Source organism: Sapajus apella, unplaced genomic scaffold, assembly GCF_009761245.1.
Source record: "Sapajus apella isolate SASKATOON/1434 unplaced genomic scaffold, GSC_monkey_1.0 scaffold18, whole genome shotgun sequence".
In the NCBI taxonomy this organism is placed as follows: domain Eukaryota; kingdom Metazoa; phylum Chordata; class Mammalia; order Primates; family Cebidae; genus Sapajus; species Sapajus apella.
The window spans coordinates 23372054-23398808 of record NW_022436958.1 but is presented as its reverse complement, the minus strand read 5'-3'; the positions used below and the strand labels follow the sequence as shown (position 1 = coordinate 23398808).

The 26755-nt window shown below is 37.2% G+C and overlaps 1 protein-coding gene across 1 annotated transcript in view; it reads left to right on the top strand.

Annotated features, from left to right (window-relative positions):
• The window catches only part of LY75 (lymphocyte antigen 75), a 102336-nt gene that overhangs the window by 66048 nt on the left and 9533 nt on the right, over positions 1–26755 (top strand). The window contains exons 22-29 of the mRNA XM_032286641.1: positions 6244–6373; positions 7950–8176; positions 11920–12085; positions 13374–13541; positions 15517–15633; positions 19274–19468; positions 22170–22396; positions 23940–24108. Coding sequence (XP_032142532.1) covers positions 6244–6373; positions 7950–8176; positions 11920–12085; positions 13374–13541; positions 15517–15633; positions 19274–19468; positions 22170–22396; positions 23940–24108 — 1399 coding nt within the window. The remainder of the gene's footprint in view (positions 1–6243; positions 6374–7949; positions 8177–11919; positions 12086–13373; positions 13542–15516; positions 15634–19273; positions 19469–22169; positions 22397–23939; positions 24109–26755) is intronic.

Below are 26755 nucleotides of genomic sequence, written 5' to 3'. Positions count from 1 at the left end.
TCAGCCATTAAAAGATCTACTTGATAAGCATTTTAATGGTTGCACAATATTTCTTTTTTAAGGAAATTTCTGTAGGTTGTTGGAGAACAGGTGGTGTTTGGTTACATGAGTAAGTTCTTTAGTGGTGATTTGTGAGATTGTGGTGCACCCATCACCTGAGCAGTATACACTGCACTCAGTTTGTAGTCTTTTATCCCTCACCCCCTTCCCATCCTTTCCTCCGGAGTCTCCCAAAGTTCATTGTGTCATTCTTATGCTTTTGCATCCTCATAGCTTAGCTCCTTCTTATTAGTGAGAACATATGATGTTTGGTTTTCCATTCCTGAGTTACTTCACTTAGAGAATAGTCTCCAATCTCATCCAGGCTGCTGTGAATGCCATTAATTCATTCCCTTTTATGGCTGAGTAGTGTTTTTTCATATATGCATATATATTCCACAATTTCTTTATCCACTCGTTGATTGATGGGCATTTGGATTGGTTCCACATTTTTGTAATTGTGAATTGGATTGCACGATATTTCTTGATTGATATGCCATCATTTGCCTAACCAGTGCTGGGTATTAGGTTGTTTACAGTTTTACACAATCATAAATAGTGCTGCAATGAACACCTTCGTGTATAATCTTTGCCTGTATTTCAGAATACCTCAAGAGAGATTTTGGAAGTCATGTAGCCATATCAAAGAATATAAGTAGTTATAAAGCTCTGATTACCACCTTGCTTCCAGAAAGGCTTATGAATTTACATTCCTATTCACACCATATTGTGATTCCCCTTCTATCTTTACCAGCACATTATAAATTTCCAACACATATCAAGGAGTAAAGATGTGCCAGGCACTCTGCTAATGTATCACATGCATTATTTCATTTAATTTGCCCAGTAGCTATGAAATAGGGATATTACCTGTGCCCCACCTTAGAAATGTGAAGACAGAGTCAGTAACTTGCCAGAGATCATGCAGCCTATGCATGCAGAGCCAGAGTTTAAATCTGGGTCTGGGTGGGTATGGTGGCTCACACCTGTAATCCCAGAGACTCTGGAGGCTGAGAGGGGGAGGATTGCTTGAGCCCTGGAGTTCAAGGCTGTGGTGAGCAACAATTGCACCATTGCCTTCCAATGTGGGCAACAGAGCAAGATCCTGTCTCTAAAAAAAAAATTTAATTAAAAAAAATGAGAAAAAAGGCTGGGCGCAGTGACTCACACCTGTAACCCTAGCACTTTGGGAGGCCAAGGTGGGAGGACTGTCTGAGCTCAGGAGTTTGAGACCAGCCTGGGCAACACGGTGAAACCCCATCTCTACTAAATAATGCAAAAAAATAACTGGGCGTGGCAACATGCACATGTAGTCCCAGCTATTCGGGAGGCTGAGGCAGGAGAATGGCTTGAACTCAGGAGGCGGAAGTTGCAATGAGCTGAGATCACATCATTGCACTCCAGTCTGGGCAACAGAGTGGGACTCCATCTCAAAAAAAGAAGAGAGAAAAAAAAAAGAGAAAAAAATTTAAAAAGGTTCCTTAGTCTGCAGAGCCAGTGTCCTTTGCCTCTCTACAATATTGCCTTTAATGGACACTTTGCTTTTTAAAATTCTTCTTAATTTGGTAGTTTGATAACATATTTTCATTGATCTTTCTCTGATTTCTAATGAAAATAAACTTCAATAAGTTAAATAATCATTCATAGTTCAAGTGTGAGTGTTCTTTTTCTTTGCAAATTTATCTATCAAACCCTTCATGTGTTTCTTATTGACTTTATTGACTTCAGAAATATCAAATATGCTGACCCTATATTTCTTGTATTTATTGCAAATACTTTTCTAAGTTTTTTTGAGTAAATGCCAAAAACATTACAGAAATAAATTTTGACTATTTTTAATATGTTCAAATCTGTATATTTCCTTTTACTTTTCCTCTATTGCTTTTAGGTTAGAAAGCCCATCATGTAAATTATAAATATTAGTTAAATATATGCCCATATGGTCTTCTAGCTTTGTTTTATAGGTTGCTTTTTTTTTTTTTTTTTTTTAATACAGGGTCTTACTGTGTTACCCAGGCTGAAGTGCCGTGGTGCATTCATAACTTACTGTAGCCTGGCCTCAAGCAATTTCACCTGCCTGAGCCTTCCACGTAGCTAGGACTGCAGAAGTGCACCACCATGTGCAGCTAAATTTTTTATTTTTTTTGTAGAGACAGCGTTTCATTATGCTGCCCAGGCTGGTCTGGAACTCCTGGCTTCAAGTGACCCTTCTGCATGGTCCTTCCAAAGTGCTGGGATTACAGGCAGGAGTCACTGCACCCAGCCTCTGTTTTGTTTTGTTTTCCCCTTTCTGATAGCATGTTACGTCCATGGTATATGATACGTGTTATCAGTGAATACTTAATTCTTTTCCCAAATCTTAGCCACTTGTTCTAGCATCATTTATTGTATAAAGTTTCATTTGTTAAAAACAATATAGACCTGGGATAGCACTTTGGGAGGCTGAGACAGGAGGATCACTTGAGCCCAGAAGTTTGAGACCAGCCTGGGCAACACAACAAAACCCTGTCTGTGGTTTTTTTTTTTTTTTTTTTTCAAAGAGAAAACAATATATCGATATAGGATGCCTCTTTTATCATATATTAAGACTATGCATATATGTATATATATGTGTGTCTGTGTATATATATTTTATAATATTTAGATCAGTATAGTAGCTATTTTAAAATATTTCTCATATATATAATGTGTGTATATGTGCATATAACTTATAGTCAGCCCTTCATATCTGTGGGTTCTGAATCTGGATTCGACCAACTACAGATGGAAAATATTTGACAAAAAAAAATTTTTTTAACCTACATTCTCCTGTATACTTAAATCATCTCTAGATTACTTATAATACCTACTACAATGTAAATGCTATGTAAATAGTTGTTATACTGTATTTTTTAGGGAATAATTACAAAAAAAGTCTACATATTCAGTATAGACAAAAAATTTTTTTCTCAAATAGTTTCCATCTGCAATTGGTTGAATCCAGATTCAGACCTATGGATGTGAAGGGCTGACTGTATTATATGTTATGTACACACATATACATATTACATATATGAGAAATTTTTTGTATGTGACGGGGTCTTGCTCAGTCACCAGGCTAGAGTGCAATGGCGTGATCTCGGCTCACTGCAACCTGTCTCCCAGGTCCAAGCGATTCCCCTGCCCCAGCCTCCTGAGTAGCTGGGGCTATAGGCACGCACCACCACACCCAGCTAGTTTTTTGTGTTTTAGTAGAGATAGGGTTTCACCATGTTGGCCAGGATGGTCTCTATCTCCTGTCCTCGTGATTCACCCGCTTTGGCCTCTCTTTCTCTCTGAATTTTTCATTAGGTTTTCTTGAGTTTTCTAATTAGGTAAACATAATATGCGAGCAACAGTGCCCCTCTTTCCTGTAGTTACCTCTCTCGTTTTCATTTCATGCCTCACTACATATGCTAGAATTTCCAGAATTTCCATGGCAAATACCAGGAGCCACCATCCCAGACTTGCTCTGGACCTCAACAGGACAGTCTTGCATTGTTAAATATTTTGTTGACTCTTGGTTTAAGATATCACATTCTATAACTAGCTTATTTAGAACTTTTAATCAGAAATGAGTACTGGGTTTTCTAAAACTTGTTTCCAGCATCTGTTGAAATTGCCACAGTTTTTTTCACCATTAGGCCTGTTTCTATGTGGTATATATTAGTAGATATTGTATTAAACCATTTTTACATTCTTATTATAAAATCTGGATGCTCCGAGTGGATTAATATTTTACTATTCTACTGAATTATATTTCTTAGAATTTTACTTGGGAATGTGTTCACCTCTCTTCATAGAGTTAATTTTTATGCTATATTATCATTTTTTTTTTTTTCTGATCATGTTAGCCTCATAAAATGACTGGGTAGCTTTCCATCTTTTCTGTGTTCTGAAATTCTGGTTCAGCCTGGGGAATTATCTTTCCCTGAAAGTTTGGAGGAACTACCTACAAAATGTTAGAACACTTTTCAGAGAGCATTTTTTCTTTTTTAAATTTTTTAAATTATTCCTTGTTTATAATTGACTCATAATCACTGTACCAATTTATCATGTGCAGTGTGATGTTTCAGTGCATGCATGCGTTGTATAAATGATCCTATCAGGGTAATTACCATATTCCTCACTTTAAACATTGATCATTTCTTTGTAAAGATAACATTCAAAACCTTCTCTTCTATCTTGAATTATACACTATATTGTTCTTTGCAGAGATCATACTCTAATGATAAAGGAGTTTGGTGCAGCAGTGAAGGGCCCAAGCTCTGGAGTCAGACTGCCTGGGTTTGGATTCCAATTTGGCCATTTACTATGCCTTTGAAAGTTTACTTAACTTTTCTTAAGCCTCAATTTCTTATCTGCAAGCTCTGATACTGTTGCACTACCTCATAAGGTCAATGTAAGGATTATGTAAGATAATTTATTTAATAGTTTAAATATAGTACAGATAGTAAAAAAAAAAAAAAATTAGCCATTATTTTCCATTTACTTCAGAGTTATTGGTACATTTTGGTGTTTCCACTTTTCCTTATGACAATTATGTTAATTAGTATTTTTCAAGAAAGTTGTCTATTTAATTTAGATTTTCAAATGTATTGAAGTTGTTTATGATATTTTTAAAATCTTCATTATCTTTGCTTGCATTTTTATTTTGCAGTATTCAGATTTTTACAAAAACAGACGCATGTTATTGGTTTTGTCCACTCTCTTCTCCACCCTCTACCTCTATTGCTTGACCTGTGTTATGAGTACTATTTCTACATTTTTCTATCCTGTTTTTTTTTGGGGGGCAGTTCTGTTTTTGTTCATTTTCCAATCTCCTATACTGAATTCAGTTTATAATTCCTTTTAAAAAAGAGAGAATACATTTAATAATACACATTTGCCTCCACATAAAGTTTTACCCAAACCTCTTTTTTTGATATTTCTCATTTTATTCTTTCCTATCATTATTTTAGTTCAGTTTTGGTTTACTATTTACTAAGCAGCATTTTGTTTTATCAGTATCTCCTTGCATAAACTTACTTTTCTAATTTTTCTAAGTGTGATATGTTTCAAATATACAGAAAAGTATAGGGATAATATACTTGGAATAAATTTTCATATCTAATGTTATTGATTGTGATCAGAAAATGAAATCTAGATACTTTGTTTTAATATATGGAGATTTTTATAGTGGACTAGTATAGGATCAGAGCTTTAAGGTATATTCTGTTATGTGGTACACAGTTGTTACAAAAAGTATATAAAAATCTAATAAGTTGAATTAATCATTATGATTTTGCTTACTTGAACTGTAGTCAAGTGTTAAATATTACTGGAGGCGTTTTGTCCTATTTATAACAGTTTATCTGTTTTATCAAGATTGCCACTATTCTGTTTTTTTTATAAGTTAATTGCCCTTTATCCATGCTTTGAAAGTTTATTAAGATTTTCTGTCCAGGCGGGTATGGCTCACGCCTGTATTCCCAGCACTTTGGGAGACTGAAGAGGGCAGATCACCTGAGGTCAGGAGTTTGAGGCCAGCCTGACCAATATGAAACTGCATCTCTACTAAAAATACAAAATTAGCTGGACATGGTGGTGCACACCTGTAATCCCAGCTACTTGGGAGGCTGAGACAGGAGAATTGCTTGAACCTGGGAGGTGAAGGTTACAGTGAGCCCACAATGCCACTGCATTCCAGCCTGGGCGACAGAGCAAGACTCCCTCTCAAACACAAATATTTTCTTAGAAATGGCGGTCAGGATGGGCGCTGTGGCCCACGCCTGTAATCCCAGTACTTTGGGAAGCCGAGACAGGCAGATCACAAGGTCAGGAGATCGAGGCCATCCTGGCGAACATGGTAAAACTCCGCCTCTATTAAAAAGAAATACAAAAATTAGCTGGGTGTTGTGGTGTGTGCCTGTAATCCCACCTACTCAGGAGGCTGAGGCAGAAGAATTGCTTGGACCAGGAAGTCAGAGGTTGCAGTGAGCCAAGATCACACCACTGCACTCCAGCCTGGTGACAGAGTGAGACTTTGTCTCAAAAAAAAAAAAAAAAAAAAGGAAATGTCATGGTCAAATCTTTAATGGAATTTTCTATAGGGGGACAAATTCAATCTAGAATCTAAATTTTTCTTGCTAGGATCTTCAGACCATTATTACATAATTGCTTGTATATATTTGCCTTTTTGTTTAGTTTTTCGATGAAGAGTCCCGCTACCACTGTGCCCTAATACTCAACCTCCAAAAATCACCTTTTACTGGGACGTGGAATTTTACATCCTGCAGTGAACGCCACTTTGTGTCTCTCTGTCAGAAATATTCAGGTACCAATTATTATCTAGATAGCTATTGTATTTTATGCTGTCATATATATATATATATATGGGTTGAAAATTTACCTATTGGGTACAGTGCTTACCACCTGGGTCTAATACACCACATAACAATCCTACACATGTACCACTGTTTCTAAAATGAAAGCTGAAAAAAAATTAATACTATAAATGAATACATATTAATTTATAATCGTGCCTTAAAATTTCATCATGACTAAATCCTTGTTGGCTTAGTGAGTCAGATTATATCAAATGGAACGTGATTTTTTTAAAAGAGCATTGCCATAATTAATTAATTAATTATATCTGATGGAATTTGTTTTGTTTTGTTTTGTTTTTTTGAGACAGAGTCTCACTCCATCACCAGGCGCCAGGCTGGAGTGCAGTGGCCCCACCTTGGCTCACTGCAACCTCCACCTCCCGGGTTCAAGCAATTCTCCTGCCTCAGCCTCCCGAGTAGCTGGGACTACAGGCGTGCATCACCACACCCAGCTAATTTTTTTGTATTTTTAGTAGAGACGGAGTTTCACCATGTTGGCCAGGATGGTCTCGATCTCTTGACCTCGTGATCCGCCCACCTCGGCCTCCCAAAGTGCTAGGATTACAGGCATGAGCCACCGCGCCCGGCCTCTGATGGAATTTGTTAATAGCAGTTATCCGATTATAGTACTGTAATTGAATTTTGTTCCTTTTTTCTACTCTGGCATTTTTCAGATTTTACTTTTTATTATAGGAAAAGGAGAAGAAAAAACTTCATATTTTTAATTGAGTGAAGTATTGAGCATTAAGTCTAGTAATAGTATTCACTGTTAAGTTTAGCATTAAAAAATAAACAAATGGGGATCTGAAACATTATAAACAGATCAGGGTCTATGTATTTTCATAATCCAAATAAAAGTAGAATGCATACTTAAAAGTAGGAACCATCCATATTTTGAAAAAAATATTGTTTAAAAGGTATTACATTATTTTTCATTCATCACAATGTGTTCTTAACAAATGATTAAGAAAAAATTTTGTCATGTAATGAGAACTGTATGTGCTTTGGCAGAATTTTTTTTGCTAAATTAATCTTTATCCATTTTTCCCATGTTTTTACTAACTGCTTTATTAGCAAAGTACTATAAAGCAATAATTCAATTACATCCTCTTGTAGGTGGTTTCTTACATTTCTTCATGCTAGCTCTCCCAGGTGAAAACTTTGTAAGGGGATACTTAATACAGTTATTTCCTTGTTGAAGTAGTTCAAACAAAGAGGTATTTAGCACCAACATGACATGATAATGCAGGTTACACTTATTTGCAGGTTTTCTCTTTCCTAAATCAGACAAAACAGAATTTTGTTCTAATTTTAGAAAACAAACATTGCAGCTCATACATTTTACGTAAGATATACAGTAAGATATACCTAATTTTATCACCCAAAATCTAAAATAAATAAATAGGTAAATAATATCTAAAGTAGATTGGTATGGGGAGAAATTTGAAAAAAAAAAGTCCCATAACTTGCAGGCTACGGGGAAGGGCTTGTGTTGTTGTTGTTGTTGTTTTCTTTTACATACAGAAGTTAAAGGCAGACCGACCTTGCAGAATGTTTCAGAAACTGTAAAGTATCTAAATAATCTGTACAAAATAATCCCGAAGACTCTGACTTGGCACAATGCTCAAAGGGAGTGTCTGAAAAATAACATGCAACTGGTGAGCATCACGGACCCTTACCAGCAGGCATTCCTCAGTGTGCAGGCACTCCTTCAAAACTCTTCCTTATGGATCGGACTCTCCAGTCAAGACGTAAGTTGTCAGTCCCAACTGCCAGGACTGGGTGTTGGAAAGTGACATTTTTTATTATGCGTAGCATCTCTCATATCAGACTAAAACAAACAGGGAGTTTTTATTTTGTTTTGAGACAAGGTCTCACTCTGTCACCCGGGCTGGAGTACAGTGGTGCGATCACACTTCACTGCAGCCTTGACTTCCCGGGCTCAAGCAATCCTCTCACCTCAGCCCCCTGAGTAGCTGGGACTACAGGTACACAACATCATACCTGGCTAATTTTTGTGTTTTTGGTTTTGCCATATTGTCCAAGCTGGTCTCAAACTCCTGAATTCAAGCAGTTGCCCACTTTGGCCTCTCAAAGTGCTGGGATTCTGGAGTTTGCGACCAGCCTGGCCAACATGGTGAAACCCTGTCTCTACTAAAAATACAAAAATTAGCCAGTTGTCACATTGGGCATCTGTAATCCCAGCTACTCGGGAGGCTGAGGTATAAGAATCGCTTGAACCTGGGAGGCAGAAGTTGCAGTGAGCTCAGACCATGCCATTGCATTCCAGCCTGGATGACAGAGATTCCATCTCAAAATAAATAATGAATTAATAAATAAATTAAATAAACCCAGATGAAGCCAGAAGTTCGGGAAGCTGCTTACCCCGCCCTCATAGTCTCAACTGTTTCATAGCATTGCATTTACTTGCTTTGTCTTCAGTATTGGGAATTCTGTGAAATGCATTGTTGTGTCTGTTGTGAGGAAGCAGTAAGTGATTACATTTCCTAGTTTCAGTCACCCTAAATCTTTTGAGACAAAAACAACATTGCAATATAGAAAATTTGTCAAGAATAGTAAATTAAAAGAACAAAATTAAAGTCACCTGTAATCCCAGTACCTAAAAATAAACATGATTCAATATTTTGATATGGATCTTTCAAGTTATTTTTCTATGTGTACATTTTTATATTTTAGACAACTGGGGTCAGACTATTTTGTAACTCCCCGCCCCGCCCCCACCACTTAATGATTTGGGTCTTATTTCTTATCCTATTTTCAACCTTTACCTATGATTCTCTTTTCTTTTTTACACTTAACTTTAACATATTCTGTGTAGCTGTTTATATATCCTAATAGCTGCCTAAGTTTTTTGAACATGACAAAATGTTAATAATACTTTATACTGAAAGCAACAAAAAGATATTGAAAGCTTTTAAACAAAATAGTAACAATATAAGATTTTACTTAAGTAGAAGACATTGTGTGGAAGTTTGAGGAGGATGCAAGCCGCTGGAGAGAGGAAGAGCAGTCATTTTTCTATAGATTCATGTAGGAAATGACGTTGGCCTTTACAGTGTCCCAGGTGCGGTAGCTCTGGGTTATGTAAAGTGCAGTGTGGCCATGCAGTGGGTCATTCAAGTGAAGAAGTAAAACTACATAGAATTAGAGGACGTCAAGAAGGCTTGGAAACCTGAACACAGGCATCCCAAGTCAATGGTAGGGCCAGGAGGACAGAGCAAGACTTAGGACATCTTAGTGAATGCCAGGGAGGAGCAAGGCAGCCTAGTCCACAGTGAATGTCATGGGGAGTTTGCAGTGATACAAAGGGAATAATCCTCAAAGGAAATGACCAAAGGACATAAAAACATCCACTACTCCTATCTCATAGCCCTGTGGTATCTGAGAATGGAATATCAAATAATCTTCCCCTGTGGGTGCTGAAAGATTATTCCCATATTTATATATTTATTTAAGATTCAGGGGGTATATGTGTGAGTTTGTTTCAATATATATACTGTGGGATGTTGAGGCTTGGGCTTCAACTGAACCTTCATCCAAATAGTGAACACAGTACCCAATAGGTAGTTTTTCAACCCTTGTTCCACTCCCTCCCTCCCCACTTTTAGAGTCCCCAGACGCTATCATTCCCATCTTTATGTCCTTGTGTACCCAATATTTAGCTCCCACTTATATAAGTAAGAACATGCGGTATTTGGTTTTCTGTGCCTGCATTGATTCACTTAGGATAATGTCCTCCAGCTATATTCATGTTGCTGTAAAGGACATGATTTTGTTCATTTTTATGGCTGCACCGTATGCCATCATGTATATGAGCTGCTACATTTTCTTGATCCAATCCACTGTTGATGGGCATCTAGGTTGATTCCATGTCTTTGCTGTTGTGAATAGTGCTACAATAAACATACGAGCGAAGGTGTCTTTTGGTAGAATGATTTATTTTCCTTTGGGTATATACCCAGTAATGGGATTGCTGGGTTGAATGGTAATTCTATTTTTGTTCTTTGAGAAATCTCCAAACTACTTTCCACAGGGGCTGAACTAACTTATGATCCCACCAACAACGTGTGAGCATTCCCTGGTAAAGCCAGGCTTAAATTAAGATCAAGAGTTTAATAAAAAGATATTTATAGTCTTAATACTTTGTATTCAATAAAGGATAGAAGGCATGGGATGGATTTATTTAGATAGAACGGAAATTCCAAAGGATCAGGGACAAGGTTAGGTGGGAAGTACAGCAAAGGGGAAGAAATGCTGGGCAGGATGGATGAGTGCAGGCAAAGTCACACTGCCGAAGGGCCACTCTGGAGGCCTCAATGGCTTAGGCATTAACTGGGTTAGGATTAGGGGCTAGGATTACAGCTGGCTCTGGTCATGAACATTTCAGAATGAAGCAGCTAGTGGTATTGAGGCTTGACTGTGTTGTTATTTATGGTTCACTAAGGAAACAGTGTGGCTTCATTCAATATTTCAAATAAACTAGTGATGTAGACTGCCTTGGGTCTCAGGAAAGCTTAGTTCAGTGGATCTGTTAGGCCAGCACCAAACCCAGCAGTGAGTATGCAAGGCCCTGTGCTCTGGCAGCACCATGGGGAAGCTCAGAGAGGCCTGTACCCATCTCCTGTACCTAGAGATGGATTGTGGGGTACAGGCCTCTCTGAGCTTCCCCATGGTGCTGCCAGGACCTTCCCAGGGTATAAAGGCAGATGTTCACAGACTTCTAGCACACAGTAGAATCTAGTGAATGAAGAAGCTTCTCTCCCCAATGACAAGTGTGAAAACTGGTGTGAGATCCAAAGCACATGAGGAGTTAAGAGAATGGAAACCACCAGCTCTCTGTGTGCCAGCTAGCCCCTGGATTGCAGGATTTACACGTTATCCCATTAATTCCAGCCCCATGAAATTAAGCGTCACAATCTTTTCATTGATGGGGGATGGAAATTTGGAGAGGTGTACACATGAAAGCTAGCAAGTGACTGAATCGGAATTCAAAACCAGGTCGGCTTAGCTCCATAGTCCATATTCTTTCTGCTGCGCCAGGTTGTCACTGATGTAATCAGCACCTATAGTGATCTTCCCCTATTTTAGCTTTCTGATTTTCAACAACAAATGGTTCCAGTTATGTGTGAGGCAGCACAGCACAACGGTTAGGACATAGACTCTAGGGATTGACAGCCTGGCTGAGAAGCCCAGCACTGTGGTTTGTATTCTGTCGGACTTTGCACAAGTTGTATACCTTTAGTTTCTTCATCTTTAAACTGGAGATAATAATAGTACTTCTCTTATAAGGTTGTTACAAGGATTAGTAAACCAATACTTATAAAGTGCAATGCTTATTACATAGTAAGTGCTATGTAAATGTGTATTAAATATAAAAGAAAATTAAAAATCATTAGATTGACCATGAGAGTCAAAATAATACAATGGGATAACATGAATATTGCCACTTTAAATGTATTTCTGCTCCTTACAGGATGAACTCAACTTTGGTTGGTCAGATGGGAAACGTCTTCATTTTAGTCGCTGGGCTGAAACTAATGGGCAACTTGAAGACTGTGTAATATTAGACACTGATGGATTCTGGAAAACAGTTGATTGTGATGGCAATCAACCAGGTGCTATTTGCTACTATTCAGGAAGTATGTGAATTTCGGATATTTTAATTCTTAAATTATTAACAGCCTTATAAGTGGTAGAATTTCTGGGGAGTGGTTTTGTAAAATCTGGTTTTGGAATTGTGAAGAAATTATTATCATGCCTTTTTATAGCAACACTTGTTGTGAAAATTTGCATTCAAGGAGAATTACATATTAACTATATTATTATTAATGAGTTATTTTATGCATGTTTTATTTTTATGTCAGTTGACAATGGGGATTAACACTTTAAAGTCCCATTATTACTTTACCTCTTTCTGCGTATATTTATACTTATAGAAAGCTTACATTTGTGAGAGTTCTTTTGTGATTCATAATATTACCAACTAACATGACTTTTATGAATCACTCTTAAGATTCCATTGGTTGTAAGTAACAGCAACCACCTCAAGCTAGCTTAAGACAAGGGGAAATTTAGGATCCCCAAAACAGGGATAGAGCTGAACCTATAACTGGAGATGAGTTGACAATTTCTAAATTTCACTTTGTAAATTAGAGAGAATCTCATAAACTTAGCCTGAGTCAGATATGTAATCTCTAGCCCAGTCAGAGGAAAGTGTTTTTACAACTGTCAAGGTCACATTTGTCGGTTTCTGGTAGAAAGAAGACACTACTTCATGGACAAAGGGATTATCGTGATCTGGGAGAGATACTGAGTGATCTCTACTACATATTAAGCCAGTTTAATTTATTTGAGTGGAATATGTCTATATTTGCATCTTTGTGAATGTATGGCCTTTTTATAAAATGGAAGAAGATTATAATCAGATATTATAGATATCAGATTTTAAATAGTATTTCTGTTTGACTTGGTTAAAGCAATAACTTATTTAGAACATCAAGTGTTTCATTTAAATAAATCTTCCTATAAAATTAATAGTGTCAGTAGACAGAAACTGAAAATGAATTCTCAAAGTTATAGTTAGGTGACTTTTAATAATAAATATGTTTGTACAGTATCTCTGGGGTGTCCCTTGTACTTGACATTTGGTAATGCAGGAAGAGAGAAACTGCATTTAACCTAATAGCACCTCATTTTTCACATTCTTCCATGCCACAGCAGGGGTAAGAAAATTGTGTCAAGTAATTTCCTTCCTAGAGAAAGCTAGCTTTTTGTATGCTGTGTCTGAGTATAAACAGAGAACAGGCTTCACCAGGATATTACTTCTTGGCTTCCTGAGTATTTCCTACAAATCAAGCCTAATGACTGTGAGCAGGATTTAACATATTTATCTCAAATTAGAATTCTTGCCATTAACTCTTTTTCTAGATGAGACTGAAAAAGAAGTCAAACCAGTTGACAGTGTTAAATGTCCATCTCCAGTTCTAAATACTCCATGGATACCATTTCAGAACTGTTGTTACAATTTCATGATAACAAAAAATAGACATATGGCAACAACACAGGATGAAGTTCAGTCTAAATGCCAGACATTGCGTAAGTATTGTATTAGTCTGTTCTCACACTGCTATAAGGACATACCTGAGACTGGGTAATTTATAAGGAAAAAGAGGTTTAATGGACTCACAGTTCTACATTGCTGAGAAGGCCTCACTCAAAGTTATAGTTAGGTGACTTTTAATAATAAATATGTTTGTACAGTATCTCTGGGGTGTCCCTTGTACTTGACATTTGGTAATGCAGGAAGAGAGAAATCATGGCAGAAGGCAAAGTAGAAGCAAAGGCAGCAGGCAAGAGAGCATGTGCAGGGGAGCTGCCCTTTTTAAAACCATCAGATCTCATGAGACTTACCCACTATCATGAGAATACCATAGGAAAAACCCGGCCCCATGATTCAATTACCTCCCACCAGGTCCCTCCCATGACATGTGAGGATTATGGGGGAGCTACAATTCAACATGAGATTTGGATGGGGACACAGCCAAACCATATCAAGTGTATTATACTGTCCTTACTTATTGTATTTCGCTAACTAACAAAATATGTCCTGTGTTGTAAATATTTCTAATTAGCACTAGTAACTAGATGTCAAGAATATTCATCTCCTAATATCTACATTATCAGTGACAAAGTGTTAAAATTTGTGTTTAGTTAAAATGGAGAGTATAGGCATAACTCCTTTCTTTACTCATCCATTCAAGAACTAGTCTATGTTTGTATGGAAAGTGGGTTCTTCTTTAAAAGTAAAAGAAATAGGTTAGGCACAGTGGTTCATGCCTGTAATCTTAGTTCTTTGAAAGGCTGAAGTGGGAGGATTGCTTGATGCAGGCATTCAGGACCAGCCTGGGAACATACTGAGAGCTTCTCTCTACAAAAATTAAAAGCATGGTGGCACATGCCTATAGTTCTAGCTACTTGGGAGGATAAGGAGGGAGGATCGTTGAGCCCAAGAGGTTGAAGTTGCAGTGAGCTGTAATTGCACCACCTGCACTCCAGCCTGGATGGCAGAAGGAGACTCTATCTCCAAAGAAAAGGAAGAGGGAAAGAAACGACACACAAGAGAGCAGAGTACTGGACATTAAATCAAGCTAGGCTGTGGGGAAGTGAAAATCGGTTAGTTGGAGCTGTCAAAAGCTTAGATATTCCACAAAGCAGCAGCTGTGATTAAACAAGTGCACATTTCACACTTTCAGTTCTCAAGAGTCTTCAGATAATTCCTTTGAGAGCCACTAAAGATTGGTGACTTCTGAATGATGGAACTGTTGGAACCAATGGAACTATGAACTTTGTGGAAGTTCCTATAGAAAATATCAAACCATTATTCCCCAAAGTGTGCTCTGTATAACACTAGTCTTGAGAGATGTTCTGCAAAAAAATCCTTAGAAGAAGGTTGAAAAAATAACCAACAAAAAAGAAAAAGGTTGAGAAACACTAGACACCGTAGCTTCCTGTTGGACATTAACAAATGTACATTAACATATACTTTAAGAAATACTGGCATAAATAAACTAGTTTAACTTTGTTTAAACCAATGTTTGCAAACTGTTTTTTTTTAAGCCCTGTAGATCTTTTCTGGAACTTCCTTGTTAATTTTGTGAGGAACACCCTTTGGAAAATATTAAGCCATTTTAACCCTCATAGTGATAACTAAGGAAAAGGAAGATCTGTCTTATAGCCCAGCAGTCCCCAACCTTTTTGGTACTAACTTATACCAACTGAAAATTATCTTTAAATAGGGGAAAGTGAAGTGAATCAATGTTTTAAATTATCTACTCAACTACTAGTTTTCTATTATATCATAAGACCAAATTTAAAATCAAAACATTTGAAAATTCCTTAACCTATTCATTTTCGTAAAATGGGATACTTTTAATTTATATATCTTTCTAATTTTCCAATATTGTTTAGGTTTCAAAGTATTATATTAAACTGAGAACTAAAATATTTTAAATCTATCAAATAAAGTGTTCTGGATAAGTGATTATTAAAATGATTATGTTTTATTTAACAGATCCAAAAGCACATATTCTGAGTATTCGAGATGAAAAGGAGAATAACTTTGTTCTTGAGCAACTTCTATACTTCAATTATATGGCTTCTTGGGTCATATTAGGAATCACTTATGAAAGTAAGTTGTAAATCCATCAATTTTCTATTTGTTTTTGGACTTTATTGTAACCTATTTATCAAGCTATAGTTCTTCAAAGTACATGTCTATCAATACATGAAAGGATAATTATGTACTTAACTTACATAAATACCAAGGCAAATTTTGTGTCTCTGCTCTGCCATTAACATACCTTTATCATTGAATTTAAAGTTAAATGGTAGAAAATAATTTTCTGAATTAGTTTGTTCTCACACTGCTATAAAGAACTACCTGAAACTGGGTAATTTATGAAGAGGATTAATTGAGTCACAGTTCCACAGGCTGTACAGAAAGCATGGCTGGGAAGCCTCAGGCAACTTACAATCATGTCAAAGGCAAATGGGAAACAAGCATATTTTACTATGGTGGAGCAGGAGAGAGTGAAGGGGGAGGGGCTCCCCACTTTTGAACAACCAGATCTCATGAGAACTCACTATCACGAGAAGTTCACATCCATGATCCAATCACCTCCCACCAGGCCCCTCCTCCAACACTGAAGATCATTAATTCAACATGAGATTTGGGTGGGGACACATAGCCAAACCATATCAGTTTTATTTTTTTCACTCTTTCATCTAGCAACTCAAGACTAACTAAAAATGATCACCATCTCATATAAATCGTCAATACTGATTTTCTGTTTCCACTAACTGTGAGATGAGCGAGAACAGAATCACTCTTCTATTAATGTTGCACCTTTGGGTTTATAATGCTGGCTTGGGTTATATTGGCTTACATGTAATAAGCATTAGAAAAATAAGACACATGGCTAGACGCAGTGGCTCATGCCTATAACCCCAGCACTTTGACTTAATTTACAACCATAAGTCACTGTTTTGGGTTACTTTGATATACTTATAGAATATTTAATTGTTTATTTGGCATCTACACAAAGAATTTTGCTTTTTAAAACATTTTTGACTTTTCAATAGCACAGCCTTGACTAGAAATTACTATGAGAAACCACAGTATGTCAACTGAGAGATATATTAAGCCAAGGGAAAATGTGACTTTTTCACATCATATTGGTCAGAAAATTGATAACTTTGAAGTCTGGAAGAGGGGAAGAGGAACTGAGAGACATGAGATGATATAAAGCAGCAAACAAGAGCCACATCGTGTGTGCAGTGCTTCTAATGTGCCATTGCTGCAGGCAGATGTTTAGGGGTCTTGCCTTGGGAGATTGTAATCAGTGAAAAGTAGAAATAACCAGGACAACACTGGATATGTGCAGGTAGTGATGGCATCACTCTTTATACCAATTTATAATTTTAATAAACATAGCACCTTTTTTAAAGCTTTATTGTAACCATCACTACCCCAAAAAGAAACACAATACATATTAGCAATCCTTCCCCCCTCCCAGTCCTCAGCAACCACTGATCTACTTTCTATCTCTACAGATTGCCTGAATATAAAATTTTGGACATTTTATATAAATGAGAGCATACAATGTGTGATTTTTGTATGTGACTGGCTTTTCCCATTAGCATAAAGATTTTAAGGTTTATCCATATTGTAACATGTATCAGTACATTATTCCTTTTTATGACTAAGATTCCATTCTATAGATGTAATACATTTTATTTATCCTGTATCCATTGATGGACATTTAGGTAAAACAACCTAAATTTTAAACTATTTTTAGTTATTGTGTATAATCCTTCTCTGAACATTCACTACAAGTTTTTGTGTAAACGTATGCTTCTATTTATCTTGAGTAAACCCCTAGGAATGGAATTGCTGCATCTTTTGTTTAACCCTTTGAAGAACTACCAGGTGTTTTTCCAAAGCAGCTATACCAGTTTCTATTCCCAGTGAATAAGAGTACTGACTTCTCCATATCTATGCCTATATTTGTGTGTTTTTCACTGTAGCCATCCAAGTGAGTATGAAATGATATCTCACTGGGATTTTAATTTCATTTCCCTAATGGCTAATGATGTTAACCATCTTTTCATGTGCTTATTGGATATTTGTATATTACCTTTAGAGAAATACCTATTCAGATATTTCGCTTATTTTTAAAATTAAGTCTTTTTATTGTTGAGGTGTAAGAATTCTTTATATAGTCTGGATATAAGTCCCTTGTCTGATAAATAATTTGCAAATAATTTCTCCCATGACTTTACTGACAGCACAAAAGTGTTTCCCTTTTGTCATCTGTGCATATGTCAGAAGGCTTTGCTTATTCCAAGGTTCTGAAGACTTACTCCTGTTTTCTTTTTCTTTCTTTCTTTTTTTTTTTTTTTTTTTTTTTGAGACAGAGTTTTGCTCTTGGCACCCAGGCTGGGGTGTTGGAGTGGCATGATCTCAGCACACTGCAACCTCCACCTCTTAGGTTCAGGCTGTTCTCCAGCCTCAGCCTGCCAAGTAGCTGGGATTGCAGGCACCCGCCATTACACCCGGCTACTTTTTGTATTTTTAGTAGAGACGGAGTTTCACCATGTTGGCCAGGCTGCTCTCAAAATCCTGACCTCAGGTAATCTGTCCACCTCAGCCTCCCAAAGTGCTTTGATTACATGTGTGAGCCACCACACCCAGCCTCCTATGTTTTCTTCTAAGGGTTTTATAGTTGCAGCTCTTACATTTATGTTTGTGATCTACTTTGAGTTAATATTTGTGTGTGGTGAAAGGAAGGGGTCCAATTTCATTTTTTTTTTTTTTTGCGTATGGATATCCAGTTTAGAAGACTATTTTTTCCACACTAAATTATTTTGGCATCCTTCTTAAAAATCAGTATGCATAATTGTATAGAGTTTATGTTCAGAGAAGAGATTTCTGTGGCTAATTTTATAACTTATCAATCATGTTTTAAATGAATAAAATAGTTATACTAATTTCCATTGCAATTAAATATATAAGAGAAAATAATATTTTTGTATTTAAATAGGTTTTTGGGGAACAGATGGAGGTTAGTTACATAGATAAGTTCTTTAGTGTTGATTTCTGAGATTTTGGTGCACCTGAGCAGTGTACGCCGTACCCAGTGTATAGTCTTTTATCTCTCACCTCCTCCCACCCTTCCCCCCCAAGTCCTCAGAGTTCATTGTATCATTCTTATGCCTTTATGCCTTTGCATCTCATAGCTTAGCTCCCACTTGGTGAGAACATACAATGTTTGGCTTTCCATTCCTGAGTTACTTCACTTAGAATAATGGTCTCCATTTCCATACAGGTTGCGGTGAATGCTATTATTTCATTCTTTTTTATGGCTAAGTAGTATTCAATGGTACATACATACCATATTTTCTTTATCTACTCGTTGACTGATCGAAATGTGAGCTGTTCCATATTTTTGCTCTTGCGGATTGTGCTGCTATAAACATGCATGTGCAAGTGTCTTTTTCAGACAATGACTTTTAGAAAAGAATAACAAAAATAACAAAATGTTATTACTGAAGGATGGTGGAATTATAAGTCAATATTTATAGTTTGTATTAATATTCAAATTTAAAATAAGCATAATTTACTATTATAATCAGAAAATATCTTAAAGGGTTATACATAATCATACAACCTTTTAGAAGGTTGGGAAAAGATGAAATCTCAACTGCATAACTGTAATTCAAGTCTTGATTTAACCTCTAAGCATAGGAAAACAATGTTTCTTCTCTAGATAATTCTCTTATGTGGTTTGATAAGACCGCACTGTCATATACACACTGGAGAGCAGGAAGACCAACTATAAAAAATGACAAGTTTTTGGCTGGCTTAAGTACTGATGGCTTCTGGGATATTCAAACCTTTAATGTTATTGAAGAAATGCTTTATTTTCACCAGCACAGCATTCTTGCTTGTAAAATTGAAATGGGTAAGTATAGTAATATAGAGTTTTCTTTCACTCCAGGGAAAGAATATAAGGCTATTAGTTCCACTAGTGGGAATCATATAATCAAATGCTTCCTCTGTATACAGTCCTGTGAGAGGGGCTACAGAGCTTACTGAGGAAGGAAAAGACTTGGGTCCTGCTGTCAAAGTTTTGACCCTAGGAGTAAAATGTACTTGGGGAAGCAGTATTAAATTCCTTAGCATTGTTTTATGTAAATTTGTCTTAGATTATTTGATACAGACCTAAATTGTGGGGAAGTCAAAACTGATATATTGGAAAAGGGAAAAGAAAAAGAAAGAAAGAAAGCCTTCAAGAAGAGGTGAAACTTGGTTGGGCTTTGAAAAATGGATAGAGTTTATATAAATAAGAAAGTATTTGGGGGAAGAGTTTTGACATTTCAGGCAAAGTGAATGTCTCTCAACCTTGCCTCATCTTTAAATAAATCTAATTTTAAATACGTTAGTTTTAATTTTTTCACAGCTTAAAAGCTGTTAATTATTACCACTGTGCCCTAAAACTGTCATTACCACCACTGTGCCCTAAGCTGCCTGCTCACAGGGAGCCTGTAACAGTGGTGTGCTGGGTAATCAGCTCACTTCATAGTGCCATGGTCAATTCTGAAGACCATGTCCACCAGCAGCCTCCAGGAATCCCTTTTTATAACCTACTTGGAGTCCATTTAAACTTTTGAGACTTTTAGAAACTAGTCTCTAGCCCCAATTTCTAGGCCTTCTCCTGGTTCCCTGTTTTTTCCCATTCTTGCTCAGCAAAGCAGCTTGTTCTCAATCAGGCTGGTCTCTTCTTTGTCCCAGGCAAGTTGTATGCCCATCCTCATACTTGCACCTTTATGTTTTCCTCTTGCCAAGAAGTTTTTCAACTTCTTTCTTTCTTTCTTTCTTTCTACATCTTTAATAAACTTTTCATTTTGGGATAGCTTTACATTTACAGAAAAGTTGCAAAGATAGTACAGAGCATTCTCATCTATCCCACAATCAATTTCCTCTATTGTTAACATATTACTTTAGTATGGTACATTTGTCACAACTAATAAACCAATACTGATATATTATTATTATTAACTAAAGTCCACACATTATTCAAATTTCCATAGTTTTTATTTAACATGCTTTTTCTTTCCAGGATCCCATCCAGGACCCCACCTTATCTTTAGTCATCCCTCCTCCTTAGGCTCCTCTTCACTGGGTGGTTTCTCAGACTTTTCTTATTTTTGATGGCCTTGACAGTTTTGAGGAACACAGGTCATGTATTTGATAGAATGTCCCTCAGTTTGGGTTGGCTGATGATTTTCTCATGATTAAATTGTGGTTATAAGTTTTAGGGGGAAGACCAAAGATGTGAAGCCGCATTCTCATCACTTCACATGGGCAGTATGCACTGTTCATATGACTTATCACTGTTGACTTTAACCTGGGTCACCTGGCCCAAGGTAGTGTTTGTTAGGTTCTCTGCTGTAAAGTTACCCCTTTTCCTCCTTTCCATACTGTCCTCTTTCTAAGGAAGTCACTATGTTGAGTTCACACTTATAGGGTAGAAAGTTATCCTCCACTTTCCTGTGAGGGGAGTATCTATATGAATTACTTGAAATTCTTCTACACAAGATACTTGTCTGCTTTCTCTAATTTTTCTTTTTTTTTTTTTTTTTTTGAGATGGTGGCTTACTCTATTGCCCAGGCTGGTGTGCAGTGGTGCCATCTCAGCTCACTGCAACCTCTGCCTCCCAGATCCCAGCTATTCTCCTTCCTCAGCCTCCCAAGTAGCTGGGATTACAGGTGCCCATCACCACGCCTGGCTAATTTTTTGTATTTTTAGTAGAGACAGGGTTTCACTGCGTTGGCCAGGCTGGTCTCAAATTCCCGACCTCAGATGATCCCCCCACCTCAGCCTCCCAAAATGCTGGGATTACAGGCATGAGCCACCTGGCCCCAATTTTTAAATTTATTCAGTCATTTATTTATACCCTCATCATTGTGGTTTTGTTGTTATTTGTTTATTTTTTTGTTTGTAGCACTTCCATACTTTTTCCTTCCTTTTATTCTTAATTTCCTCCAATCCTCTAAATCTAGTATAGGTTCATGGTTATTTATTTTATACTTTGGATTATCATCTAACATATTGCATTCTGTAATATTTTGCTCAAGTCATTTCAGCTTTGACCATTGGGAGCTCTTTCACTTGGCTCCCATGTCCTTTAAAATATCCTCATCATTGTGGCTTTGTTGTTTGTGTTTGTTTTAAACACTTCCTTACTTTATTGTTACCTTATTTCTTTTCAGTCTTAATTTCACCTAACCCTTGAGACCTGGCTTGTCAAGCAGTCTTCCTGACTCCTCTCATTCAAATGAGTCTTTACTCAATTTAACATACCCTACTGGTTAACAGTTTTGCTATCATTTCAGCCATTATTGTTTCTGTCCCCAACTAACACATGAGCTCCTTAAATAAAAAACTATGTTTATGCCTTTTTAAAATAGACCAATCAGAGATCTTTAAGAGCCTAAGATATGTGTCATTGCAATAAGAAAAGTAAAATATAGATTTGATCTCCCTTATTAATAAGAAACCCAGTTTTATTTCACTATTGAAATGATTGCATGTTGTCTTATCCAAAAGGTGTATTTGAAATAATTTAAATTTTAATCACCAGTGCTTTTAATTATTATAGTTGACTACAAAGAAGAATATAATACTACACTGCCACAGTTTATGCTATATGAAGACGGTATTTATAGTGTTATTCAAAAAAAGGTAACATGGTATGAAGCATTAAACATGTGTTCTCAAAGTGGAGGCCATTTGGCAAGTGTTCACGACCAAAATGGCCGGCTCTTTCTGGAAGATATTGTAAAACGTGATGGATTTCCACTATGGCTTGGGCTCTCCAGTCATGATGTAAGTCTTGCTTCATTTTCCAGAAACTTTTCAAATCTGTTATTTTGAGGGTTAGAAACTTGAGTATAAAGTATTAATACAAAGTACAACATTAGATTAAGTACTGGAACTCCATTTGTATAGCATAGTGCTTTCTTACCTTTTACAACACAGAACAAATAGAAAAATTTTACTGTAGAATGCACTAGGGCAAATGATCAGGCCATGCCAAGGGCCCAGTGGATGAATATCTCAACAACACCTCTATAGCCTATTTAGAACAGACAAATTGGAAAGCTGGTGAAAATGAAATCACATAGAATCAGAAAACCCTAAGTTTCGGTACCAATAGCAGATTTTCCATTTATGTGCTGGGTGATCATGAATGAGCAAGTTATTTAATCTTTGCAACCTTATTTCCTCATGTAGAAAATCAGGGTAGTAATAATTTCATTGAGATTTTAACACAAAACTTTATACAAGGTGCCATCTAAACTTCTCCCTGTGGTTAGGACTAATAAATATATACTTTCTTCCCACTTTTCCTCTAGAAAATTATACTACTTAAGATTAATTATGCTAGTAAACACTTATGTGCCACTATTTGAATCATATTACTTATTTACGTACTTATAATGAGGTCTTGTATACAAAAAATTGTTGTCTATTGAGACTAGAGTTGTAGTTCTAATTTAAATAATCTTCAGAACAAAGTGGGGAAACATTTTTTTAAAAGAATGGCAAGATTAGGGCTGGGCATGGTGGCTCACACCTGTAATCCCAGCACTTTGGGAGGCCAAGGTGGGTGGATCACGAGGTCAAGAGATCGAGATCATTCTGGCCAACATGGTGAAACCCCATCTCTACTAAAAATACAAAAATTAGCTGGGCGTGGTGGCGCGCGTCTGTAGTCCTAACTACTCGGGAGGCTGAGGCAGGAGAATCGCTTGAGCCCAGGGGATGGAGGATGCAGTGAGCCAAGATCGCGCCACTGCACTCCAGCATGGCAACAGAGCGAGACTGTCTCAGAAAAAAAAAAAAAAGAATAACAAGATTATAAATTCAAGGAAAAATAAAAAGCAGTCTTCCCATTTTGAGTTTCTTGGGAAGTGTTTATCTTTTCTAGACCCCTGCTGCTTAGTGGCCTCTGTAATGTGAAAAATGTAGCCAGAGACAAAGCACAAAACTATAAAACATAAAAAACAGTATTCAGAACAATATGAAGGTTGGGATTGTAAATCTGTAATTGTGGCAAATGGAGGCAATTTGCATGTTGTTTAATTTCAAGTGTTATGTAAACTCATCCTTAAAAATAAATCTAAAGACAAGGTATAATAACTCTGTTTCTAAGTTTAGAGTCTTCCATAAACTGTGTCAGAGCAAATGTTCCAAATCAGTGCATTGGAATTAAAGCTCTGATTTTAAAGTAGGTTCAGACCTATAATACTATAAGCAAAGAGGTAATATTCTATTATAATATTTCTTAAAGTATATATGTTATTCTTTGTATTCTTTTTGAAGTCATACATCTGGGTTAGGGTTATCTCTATTCTTCTTAAAACAGGGAAGTGAATCAAGTTTTGAATGGTCTGATGGCAGTACATTTGACTACATCCCATGGAAAGGCCAAACATCTCCTGGAAATTGTCTTCTCTTGGATCCAAAAGGAACTTGGAAACGTGAAAAATGCAACTCTGTTAAGGATGGTGCTATTTGTTATAAACCTACAAAACGTAAGACTTGAATTTGAATAACAGTACATTTACTAAAATGTGATATAATTTATGTACATAATTAAATTCTCAGTGGAATTTTTTATTTAAAGATTTATTCACAAATTCTATGAAAATAATTTTGAGGCTGGGTACAGTGGCTCATACCTGTAATCCCAGCACTTTAGGAGGCCGAGGCAGGTGGATCACAAGGTCAGGAGTTCAAGACCAGCCCGGCCATCATGCTGAAACCCCGTCTCTATTAAAAACATAAATATTAGCCAGGTGTGGTAGTGGGTGCCTATAATCCCAGCTATTCAGGAGGCTAAGGCAGGAGAATCACTTGAATCCGAGAGGCAGAGGTTGTGGTGAGCCAATATCATGCCATTGCACTCCAGCCTGGGCAACAAAAGCAAGACTCCATCTCAGAAAAAAACAAAACAGAAAATAATTTTGACATGTTGTAAATGGAAACAAGTACAGTATAACCACTCAGAATTTGTTCCCAAAGACTTTCATTTGTTCTGTCACCAGGTAACTTCTACCCTAGAATTTGTGAATTCTAATTTCACTTAACAATGTTTTTCAAAGGCTGAGATGCTTCTTTCAAAAAAAGGGTCCCATAGGATATAAAATTGGGAAATACCTCATGAGATTTACTGTATTAAAGTTTTTAAGAGTTTTGTTTCTTTTCTCCCCTCCTCTCCTCTCTTCTCCTCTTCTTTCCTTTTCTTTTCTTTTTTTGACAGGGTTTTTTGCTCTGTTGCCCAGGCTGAAGAGCAGTGGCATGAACATGGCTCACTGCAGCCTCAACCTCCTGGGCTCAAGCAGTTCTCCCACCTAAGCCTCCCAAGTAGCTGGGACCACAGGCACATGCCACCACATCCAGCTAATTTTTAAAATATTTTGTAGAGACAGGGTCTCACCATGTTGTTCAAGCTGGTCTTGAACTCCTGGGCACAAGCAATACTCATGTCTCAGCCTCCCAAAGTACTGGGATTATAGGTGTGAACTACCATGCCCAGCCAAAGGTTCTAAGAGACTTTCTATAAAAATGAAGTCTGTTTAACTTTGTGTAACCCAGCATTTTCCAAACTTATATGATCCTTAAAATTTAAGGGGAGAGCCCCTTCCATTAGAGAATGGACTTAGGGTCACCCCAGTGGATGAAGCATAAACCTTGAAGAAGATCACAAAAAACCAAACTACTGGAGGTGGCAGGGGCCTGCAGGACAAGCAGGGAGGTAGTGGCATTGTTTTCTGAAGCCTCTGGCTCCCAGTGCGGGCCACGTTTTCTGCTGTGAAGAATCTTGAACAGCAGATTCAACATTTGTTTGAACAGATTCGGCAAAAGAAAATGTGAAAACTTTAGAGAAGCAGGCTAATAAAAGAAAGGGAGAACAATATAAAGAATGAGGAATCAAGGTGCAATCAAGAACTGACTTCTCAGTTGTTAGACACAGAAAACAAATGTAACTTTTTAGAAAAACAATTGGAATACATAAGAAATAAGGCATGCACAAGTGGAAATATCTGTCTTGGAGAAACAGACTTTACAGGTTGGAGAATAAGGTGACCAGACATAAGTTATGTGCTCTCCCAGGTTGAATAGTGGCTCCTCCCCAAAGATTCTTGTCCAATTGGAAACTTAGAATTGGCTTTATTGATAAATAGAGTCTTTGTCAATCTAGGTAGTTGAGTTGAGGACATATTATGGTGGGCCCTAAATCCAATGACTAGTGTTCTTGTAAGAGGGAGATACAGATACACAGAGGGAAGAAGGCCACGTGATGTCAAAGGCTGAGATTGCAGTGATGGAGCAACAAGCAGTGACAGAGTGACAAGCCAAGGATTGTTGGCAACCACCAGAAGATGAGAGAGAGGCCCGAGACAGATTCTCCTTTGGAGCCTCCAAGGAGAAACAATCCTAACACCCCCTTCAATTCAGACTTCTAGCCTCCAGAACTGTGAGAGCATACATTTCTGTTGTTTTAAGCCACCAATTTTGTAGAATTTATTATGGCAGCCCAAGGAAACTAATACAAGAGCTAACTTTAAAAACCAGATCTTCAAAAAAACCAGAGAATAACAAGCATTAGTGAGGATGTGGAGAAAATGGAATCCTTATGCATTGCTGGTAGGAATATAAAACAGTGTAACCACTGTGCAAAATGGTATGGCAATTTCTGAAAAACATATTCATAAGATGACTATGTCATCCAGCACTTCAGTATATACTCAAAACAACTGAAAGCAGGGATTCAAAGAGGTGTTTGTACAACCATGTCATAGCAGGGTAATTCATAACAGTCAAAAGATAAGGGCAATCCAAGTTTCCATGGATGGACAAATGGATAAGAAGCCTTAAAAAGGAAGGAAACTTGGTGACTGGGTGCAGTGACTCACACCTGTAATCCCAGCATTTTGGGAGGCTGAGGCAGGTGGATCATGAGGTCAGGAGTTCAAGACTAGCCTGGCCAACATGGTGAAACCCCATCTCTACTAAAAAAAATACAAAAATTACCCGGGTGTGGTGGTGTGCCCCTGTAATCCCAGCTACTCGGGAGGCTGAGACAGGAGAATCACTTGAACCTGGAAGGCAGAGTTTGCAATGAGCCAAGATCACAGTGTTGCACTCCAGCCTGGGCAGTAGAGTAAGACTGTGTCT